Source organism: Podarcis vaucheri, assembly GCF_965113315.1.
Source record: "Podarcis vaucheri genome assembly, chromosome: 1".
NCBI classification, from domain to species: domain Eukaryota; kingdom Metazoa; phylum Chordata; class Lepidosauria; order Squamata; family Lacertidae; genus Podarcis; species Podarcis vaucheri.
Genome location: NC_138759.1, coordinates 81,995,002 through 82,004,786, shown reverse-complemented (window position 1 = coordinate 82,004,786; position 9,785 = coordinate 81,995,002). Strand labels below are relative to the sequence as shown.

General features: G+C 42.4%; 1 protein-coding gene across 1 annotated transcript; it reads left to right on the top strand.

Annotated features, from left to right (window-relative positions):
* Positions 1-3,615: 3,615 nt before the first annotated feature.
* On the top strand, positions 3,616-5,730 carry LOC309527730 (uncharacterized protein). The gene is made up of 3 exons (XM_082214627.1): positions 3,616-3,750; positions 4,806-4,993; positions 5,463-5,730. The coding sequence occupies exons 1-3, from the start codon at positions 3,696-3,698 to the stop codon at positions 5,505-5,507; spliced, it is 288 nt and encodes a 95-aa protein (XP_082070753.1). The 5' UTR covers positions 3,616-3,695; the 3' UTR covers positions 5,508-5,730.
* Positions 5,731-9,785: the final 4,055 nt, after the last annotated feature.

The window sequence follows — 9,785 nt, the reverse complement described above, 5'->3', positions numbered from 1 at the left end:
AGCCATTGTTACCAAGGCGACACATGGCCCAGACCATGCATTAGTCACACTTGAACTTTACAGGCACATTAAATCTTTATGAATACACATTACCATGGGTGCATGTTATTTTCAAGATCATGGGCCCAGAGTTGTGATATGCCACAGGGATGCTGCATTGTGCTATAGTCTCCAGGGCAGTCACCAATGCATTGCTGAACTGGTTTATTGTTACAAAACACCAAAATGCTATCAGAGAGAAAAAGGGACATGAGAGTGAAACTGTCAAAACAATAACAGAAAAAATGGAGTAAAACTTGGGCAGATAATTCAAAAACACCACACTGCCTGGACCAGCAGCTTACTTGCTCGTTTCTGTGACAGAGCCAAATGATTACCCTTGATGGCACAAGTGAAATAGTAGCACCTTTCTTTCTACTTTCCTTCAAAAATATAGTTAAAATATATGCAATATGTGATATTTTATGAGACAAGCGGCAAAAGCAGGCAGAAGTATAACAGAATGGCAGAAAAGTTCTCATTTTAGCTATGGTCTAAATCAGAGACAGTGCCTGGCTGAAGCTAAGCAGGTTGGCCAGACCTGGCCTTGCCTCGTAGCCCGATGACCTGCCTCAGGTGGCACCATGAGGGATGGGGCAATGAATATACGAAACTGCTCTCCATGGTTTCAGGCAGGAGCTTTCCCCCGGAGACACCAGGGATTGAACCTGACACCTTCTTCATGCAGTGTAGATGACCATGTAGATGAGGTCCTTCCCCAATGAATGCAGGCACTGATGCCTTAATGGGTGAGCCAACTATTACATATTCCCCTTAGCTACAGCAGAGGTAGTTCTAGGCTAGGCTTTAGGAAACAAAAGAGTAATGAGTAAGCACTTGGTTTGGAATTTTCAGTGTATTGATGGGAGATTGATTGGGACTTATTTGTAGAAACAAATACATTGAGATGTGAAGATGTTATTGGACAGCATGCACACCTCCACACCAATGGCAAAGTGCTGCTGGACTCACTGATCATGGCATCACTTCATAGGAAATAGCAGCTCAGGGCAATGGTCCTCAGAAGAGCACAGAGAGTTTGCCTTGGCAGGATAATCCCCTAGAGAATGCCTGAGGAAGGTGGCTCTATTTTCACTCCCCCACTTCAGATGCAAGCCCTTCATCAAAGTGCTCAAAAGCAAATATTTGTTTTAAAGCACTGGAGTTTGATCTCTTAATAACATGCAGTGTGTACATAAAACATTACTAATTAGTTTTCAAAGCACACCATCAAATAATGAACATGCCAGAGCCCGAATCAGTACCCAAAGTAGAAAAGTCAATATATACAAAACAAGTCCCCTAATTTAGGCAATTCCTTAATAACCACAATGGCTTAGAAACAGAATTCATATTAGTTATTCTTGCCAGATTTTTTTTCTGTTTAGAAAACCTGCGGCCATACTGATCATTTGGATACGAAGGCAATTTAGCCTGCCCTAGAATTACCTGCCCTTTCTTCTTTGTAGCCTTGAAAAACGTATGGCCAGTGGTCATTGCAAATACAAGTCTGTAGTAGATTTATCAGCTACAAATCATGTGCATTAAGTACAACCAGTGCTTTTTTCCTTTAAGAAAATGTTTAGCGGCACTCTCATTTTGACTCAAGAAAATCACCATTTTATAGTACAAATTGGGAAAAATAAATACAGTAAACAGACAAGAGTACAAAGATTCACAAAATGTTTAGGGGTAAACGTACCCCTGCATCCCCCCAGAAAAAACACTGTGTACAACATATGACATGGATATATTTCATTATTATTTTTTGTATGTTTTGTATCTTGTCTTTTACTTCCCCAAGAAACTGATAGTGACACTCTAGCCTCACAATAATCGTGTGAGATGGTCTGTGCTGAGTGCAGTTTCTCCAGAGATACCTAGGGAGCTTAATATGGGCGGAACCAGGGATTCATTCTACATGTCCAAACTCAGTCCTCAAGTCATGGCATTCCATCTGTTCTCTTACCTTTATTTAGAGCATGGTTTTTATTTATAGCATGGTTTTTTCCTGTGTGTAGATCTACCCTAGTAAAATGGTTTTCGGAGCATTTTTAATGTTATTTTTGCAATATGCATTTTAATGCACATTCTAACCTTCCATCCCTAGACACCCTCCAAGTAATCCTGATGTAGCACCTTTCTGCTGGCACCCCCTCTGCCTGTGTACCAAAGGGTAAGGCTGCACACAATCAGTGACTCTGCTAGCCGCAGCTGCTTCATGCACAGGGTGTGATATGCACACATGGGAGCGGCAGCTGGGGGGTGTGATGTTAGTCTGATCTGGTGAGAGAAGGGGTTACAGGAGATGAGTTAGAGGAGTCTGTGGGAGCCGGTATCGGACTCTGTGGGTGAATGCACAAGATGCTTTGAGGCTGAGGAGATAGGTCCTCAGTTATAGATTTAGACAGAGAAATAAAGATTTCTTGCCATGCAAAACCAAAAAACCAAAACCAAGTGAGAGGAACAGAAACCACAGAGAATGCAGAAATTAAAAACATCCTCTCAAACGTGCCAGCTAATTTATATTGATCGCAGCTACATGCATTTGAGAATATAGGTTCCTTTTATAGGAGCAATTGTAAGCTTTCACATTTTGTAGAGTAGCTATGTAGAGGTAAAGGGATCCCTGACCATTAGGTCCAGTCGTGACCGACTCTGGGGTTGTGGCGCTCATCTCACTGTATTGGCTGAGGGAGCCGGCGTACAGCTTCCGGGTCATGTGGCCAGCAGGACTAAGCCACTTCTGGTGAAACCAGAGCAGCGCACGGAAATGCCGTTTATCTTCCCGCCGGAGTGGTACCTATTTATCTACTTGCACTTTGACGTGCTTTCGAACTGCTAGGTTGGCAGGAGCAGGGACCGAACAACGGGAGCTCACCCCGTCGCGGGGATTCGAACCGCCGACCTTCTGATCGGCAAGTCCTAGGCTCTGTGGTTTAACCCACGTCCCTTAGAGTAGCTATGTAGCGGGTGCCAATCCTGCTGCCTGTTAGGCACCACGAGGAATGACATCACCTCTGGTGAGGATGCTGCAGAGGTGGGTGACCAATGGCAGCAGCCGTGGGCCCAAGTCACGTTGCAGGCAAAGGTGGTAGTGGAAGGGACGAGAACAGGGCTCTGTCCACCTTCTCTGTCTTTGTGGGGCAAAGTGACAGACTGTATTAACTTGCATGGGGAAGAGGGGAGAATGTCTGCCCCCTCATAAATGGCTGGTGCGTTGGGGAAAATCTCACCCATCCACCAAATTCTCCATTATTCTGCCTCACCAGCTCTAATGGGTAGGCATCACCACTGAATAAAATTGGTTTAAAAAGTTTTTCATTCAAGATTATCACTAACAGAGCTAACCAAAGTGACCCACCTGGTGCCAACTAATTTGAGAATGTCTGAAGCATCTCTTTGACTCCCTTGGATTCAATTTTTGAAGAGAAACAAACCAACGGGACAATTCCTCTCTCATCCATCTAATTCCTCCCTCAGGGTATAATGAAGAGAACAAACATGACAAAGGCCAAGTGTCCTCCTATGTCCTGTTGTGGGTGGTGTTGCTCTTGCTACCTCCTATATATATATCTACACCTGCGCTGTGCAGCTCACCATCACAGACGATTTCCCTGGTAAAGCAATCCATACATAGAGCGTTCTCCATCATCATGAAGTTGGCACTTGTCGTCCTCTTCATCACCCTGGCATGTTGCCTCACCTCTGGTAAGCATCACTCATGATTAGCGTTGCTATTGTTGCACTTTTATTGTCGTAAACTGCTTTGGGATTTGTTTTTAAATGAAAAGCGGTATAAAATGCTTTTAAACAAACAAACAAAAAATAATGCTCTTTTTTCCTCAACACACTGAAGAAGCACAAATGACCTCATTCAGCACAGTGTTTTCAGAGATGGCATTTGCAAATGAAGTACAGTAGGGGAAAGAACTAAAAAATCTGGGCTTTAGGCATCTGACTTAGGTGTGTACTCTGAATGTAATATGTGGAAAGGGGGCAATTGTGGATACGGGGGGGGGGGCAATTGTGGACACCGCTGGCAGATGTTAATGTGACTTCAGTGGAACGTTTTCCAGCCACTGTGATTGTGGAAATTCCTGGCTCCGTCATTGCCAGCCTCAGGTAGGCTTCACTTGCTATGTCAATGTGAGGGATTGCTTCTGTATTGAAGGAAATGTTTGGTGAAAACTGATCCCCAGAGATGCAAACTCACCACTTTGTTGACTAAGTCTCAGTAGTCAAAGTGCTGATGCCCAACAGCTTGCGAAGGTTGCTCAGTATTTGCTAGCTGCTTGGAAGAACAGTTAGGCTCCAAGGAAGCACTGGAGAGGGGCTTGTGGGATTTCCTGCTTCATGGGTCAAAATAATGTAACAAACCTTGAACAACATCCACCCTTGAGTCTGTGAAGGTATCATTTACCACTCCAACTCAGGTTAAAAAACAACAACAACCCAACAATATCTCAAGGGAAGAACTTTCAAAATTGTTACTATTAATATTTTTGAATTATGAACAACAACAGAACAAGTCTGTGGTGGTAGTTCCACACAACTGGGAAGTGGGGCCTGGTGCCTTGTAAATATTTAGGATTATATAGTCTGAGTAAATGGCATCCAGTTTAGATCAGAGCTAGTGCATTCTCAGGTGAGTCCTTTTCCTTCTAGCCAGCTATCACACAAGGTTTTTTTATGTAAAGAGTTTTTAAACATTCGTTTAATTTATTGAAAAATCTTTTCTTTTCTTTTCTTTTGCTTTTTTCTAGTTTCTGCTGATATGTGTGAACCTGTTGACGAGTTTCTGCAAGCAATGCTGGATAAATCAGATGAAGAATTTAAGGAGGTAGCTGAAAAGTATGCCGAGGACGACCATGGGGTAGAAGCCTCAATGAAGCTAAAAAAGTGTGCAGATAAACTGTCAAGCGACGAAAATCCTGCTTACTTTAAAGTGGCGGTAATTATCAGTTTTGCCATTTTCTTTTCTTGCTTTTTGCAGCACAAGCCAACAATCAGATTCAGGATTTGCAATCAATCTTTGTTTTCCTTTCTGTTTAAAAAAGTTATATTAACACACAGATCAAAGGTCATAAGATATAATATCCTGGTCCAAAAAGCACTCAATAAACCTTGTCCTGCCTTCTTCCTCACAGAGAGCTGTATCTCAATTGTTACGGTGTTGTACCTGAATATGGTTACAATATAAATAAAATTTGAAGCAAGCAAGCCAGTCAGGTCAGGCCAGCTGACCTAAATTAAACTATGAGCCACTTTTCTCCCGTTCAATTGCTTACATGCCATTGGGCCATCTGCTCCCAGTACACCTGAATCACCCAAAAGTAACCACAGCTGCACTGTGTACCCATAATCCCCTGCTTCTTTGTCCTGCAACACTCTGTATTGACCTGGATTTCATTTCATTTCAGAAAAATGTAATGGCCAAATGCAAAGAAAGCTGGAAGGAGGATTGATCCATGGATGAATCCAAGCTGATTCCACAGGCTGACTACTAGCATCCGTTGCTGCAAAGCAACACTCATTGATCCATTCTTCTACTTCTTCTGTACTGTCACTATTCCATCCTGAGATTTCTCTCTCAATCTGGATAGTATTCAACAAATACTATCGAGAACCTAGAGAAATCTCACCTGTTGTTCTTGAATCATTCATAATCAATAAACTCTCTGCCTTGCATTTCTGTGCTCAAGATTAATTTTTGAGTGTGTATTAACTTTTGTCACAGTTAATCCAGAGACTTCATTGGGGATCTAGAATTCTAGAAGGGTGACATAACTTTTGTCAATAAAGGATCACTAAAGATTCAACATTGCTATATTAACGAATACCATGTTGGTTAGAGGTGGGAGAGTTGTATTATACCTCTCTGAATATTCAGAGCAGGTCTGCTGCAACATTCAGGCACATATGAAAAGGACTTTGGGGTTTTAACAGACCACAAGAGTCAGCTGTGTGATATGGCAGCTAAAAAAAGCCAATGAAATTTCTAGGCTGCATCAACAGAAGTGTAGTGTCCAATTGCAATAAATCATGGTACCACTGCATTTTGCTTCGGTCAGACCTCAGCCTGGAATACTGTGTCCAGTTCAGGGAACTGGAGTTAAAGGAGAATATTGTTGCACACCACCCCAATCTCCAAGCGGTACAAGATTCCAGGGGTTCCAATCACTTACCCAGGGTTCGTGTTTCCTTTTGGAATGAGGCACAGTGGAGACTGCGGTGTCTTTAGGCTATAAGGTTTATTTACACATACATACAGCCTGATCCTATGATGGAGGCATTCGCAGCATCAATACCCCAAAAGGGACTTGTTTCTCCCATAGCGACAGCCTTGGATCGAAGCAGAGATCTGGCATGGCGCGCTCTCTCTGCTTGCTGCATTGCTCACAACACAGCCCTGAAAACTCTACTCCAAACTCTGGCTTTGTCTTTTGCAAGAAGAGCCCCCACCTTCGGAACTAGGCTCATCCGATGAAGCAGAATGGTAGAAGATTCAGAAAAGACAAGAACTACTGCTTCACAGAATGGAATTCATTGATGAAAATGAAGCAGTGACGGTGACTAATTTAGACAGCAGGCAATCAATAGTGACTAATGTTGGCTGAACAAAACCTTCTGTACCAGAGGCAATATGCTTCTGCATACCCACCAGGTCTCCCCATTTGAGCCATGAGGCCATTTCAGCAAGCCACACAGACATTAAAGTACAAGCGTGTCCATAAATTCAAAAATGGCAGAAGCCAACCTTTTAACAAACACAGAATAAATTCAATATTACAAAAAAAAAAACAACACAAAAAACCCCACAATTTAGATTTAGGTTACTGTCTTTTTGGCGATGATTGAAGATCCTCCTTTTCTAATAAGGACCAATATACAGTGGTGCCTCGCAAGACGAAATTAATCCATTCCGCGAGTCTCTTCGCCTTGCGGTTTTTTCGTCTTGCGAAGCACTGCTATTAGCGGCTTAGTGGCTAACCTGTAGTACCTGTGGTTCAACCCAATTGCAACCTCTGTACGTAAACCTAAAGTTGTTCTCTGTTAATAACCTTAGACAACAGATCAGCAGGAATTTCATTTCCTGGCATGTAGGACACCTGAATGAGTCCTTTCTGAATACACTCTCTTGCACGATGTAACTTAATCTGCAAGTACTTGGTTCTTTGCTTGCAACTCTCTGAGTTCAGCAAAGCCAAACAGGATCTATTGTCTTGATACACTTGTATAGGACATTTCACAGAAACTCTGATGTCCTTAAACAGTTGCATCAACCGTTCACAATCCATGAGTGAAAATGACAGAGCATTGAGTTCTGCTTCACAGGAATTTAGGCTTACTGTCGTCTGCTTTTTGCACAGCCAGTCAAACAGACAGTGGTTGTACATGTAGCATACTCCAGAAGTGCTTGTACCATCCATGGTGTCACTTCCAAAACTAGCATCTGCAAAGATTTCAAGACCTCCAGTCTTCTGACTGGTGAACCTCAGCCTGTAGTGCAAAGTCCCTTTCAAATAGCGGGCTATGCGCTTCAGAGCTTTCCAATCCTGAACAGTAGGATTGTTAGCATGTCTGCTAAGCAGGTTAGTGCTTACAGCTATGTCAGGTCTTGAGCATCTAGCAATGAAATTCAACTTGCCTAGAATGCATCTGTACAGCGTTGTGTCAGAAAACGCTTCAGCAGTACTATCTACCTGGTAACCTGGCACCATCGGTGTGTCTGCTGGGTTTGCATCAACCAAATTCAACCTGGTTAATACATCAGCAATTTTCTGTGTTTGGTGTACCAGAAAACTACCTGCTTGGTCCCTCTCCACCTGCAGAGAAAGATAGTTGAATACTTCACCAAGATCCTTCATGTCAAAGTGCTCCTTCAGCTGAGCAAGGGTGCTTTGGTACAAAGCCTGATTCTTCCAAAACATCAGAAGATCATCAACAAAACATAAACAATACAGACAAACAAGACAAACAAGGAAAGAATACATGCTCTCTTATTTGTCCAATTTCTGCCCCTCGCCCCATGGTTTATGGCAAAACAGTTGCAACATACAAAAAAACTTAAGACTTCTTTTTGTTTACAATACTACACAAGGGTCTGGCTGTTGGGATATCTGAATCTGTGGTGTTATAGCGAGGTTTGGGTACTAATAACTCATGTTTGAATAATGTTTTGTATAACAATTGTTTGGATAGCAGAACCTTTGCATGTATAGCAAAGATGCCAAACTCGCTTCTGTGGTCAGGGATTTCCACAGCTTATATGTTTTGATTGTTAAATCACTAGCTATGTTTCATGGGTAGCAATTCTTAAGTGAAATTAGTAAACTGGCAACTGAAGGGTAGTATAGAAATTTAATAAAGAAAGAAGAAAGACACAATGTGCTGCCAGACATGGGGACAATGGTGTGTCACTTGGTAAAAAATGCCATCTCTGGGCAACAGGCCTCCTCAGAAGCAGAAAGGGCGCTGGATGGTCACTTGAGAGTGCCATATTGTTAGATGGCTGAGGAAGGGGCTTTGGTCCCTATCCAATGCTGCTGTTCCACTAGCACAGCAAAGCTTTCCTCTCCCCTGCAGGCCACCGCCATCGTAAGCTGCTCCAGAGGGTTGGAAGATCCTTTAGAGCAGATATTGAAGGTGCACAGGTTAATGAAAGGGAAGTCCTGCTCTGTGAGTAGAACCTGGGTTGCCATATTTCAAAAGGAAAAACCAGGAACTTCTTCTTCTTCTTTTTTACATAAACACTGAAAAAACGCGAATTTTCAATTGACTTGCCTAAGATCCAGGACCAAGTGCCACCTTTCGGATGTCAATTCCGCCTTTGAAATCCCAGTAATGTCCGGGGAAACCTGGACATTTGGCAGCCCTAGTAGAACTCCATGCATGCAGCGTTGGATATAACCCTTTATCTCTCTCCCCCCCCCACGCCCACTCCTAATACAGGTCCTTCATTCAACTGACAACCTTAATAACACAGAGATATCGCCAACTAGTTTTCAAAGCATGCCATCCAAGCATGAAGAAGGGAAAACATGCCTGAATCCAAATCAATCCCAAAATCAGAAAAGTCAATAGATACAAAGAGATCCTATATGGTAGATAATCCCTTAATGACCAAAATTATTTAGAAGTAGCATTTATATTAGTGATCTCTGCCAAAGACATTTTTGACCGTTAATAAAGCCCAAGGCTATACTGGTCATTTGGAATTTAGCCTGCTATGGAATAGACCGCTTTTTCCTTCCTACAACCCTCCTTGCCGCACAACAACCATCTGCTGTTTGGATGCCTTGAAAATATTTTGGTCACTAATATTTGCAGATTCCATGATTGCGTCCTGCAATTCTTAACAAAAATGCTCTCTGATCCAGCAGGATTTTTCACACCACTTGTTTATTTTCAAGCACGTCCATTGCCTTCAAATTTCATTTGCAATATGACCCAATCACCCATTATACATTTGGAACATTGCTATCTTTAGAGAAAGTTTTGGAGAAAATCTAACCCAAGAGAGGGTGGGAGAGTGAAAAAAAAAATATGGGTGTTCTGGATTGACATTAAAAGAAACCTTGATGAAATTTCAAACCACAATTTCAATCTGAATTCCATAGCTATTTTTAAAGGAAATTTCATAGAAGTAGTACCACCTCAAGGACCTCCTCTCCACATATGAACTGACCAGACCCTGCAGTCATTATCTGAGACCCTTCGCATACCTTCTCTATGACTGGCCG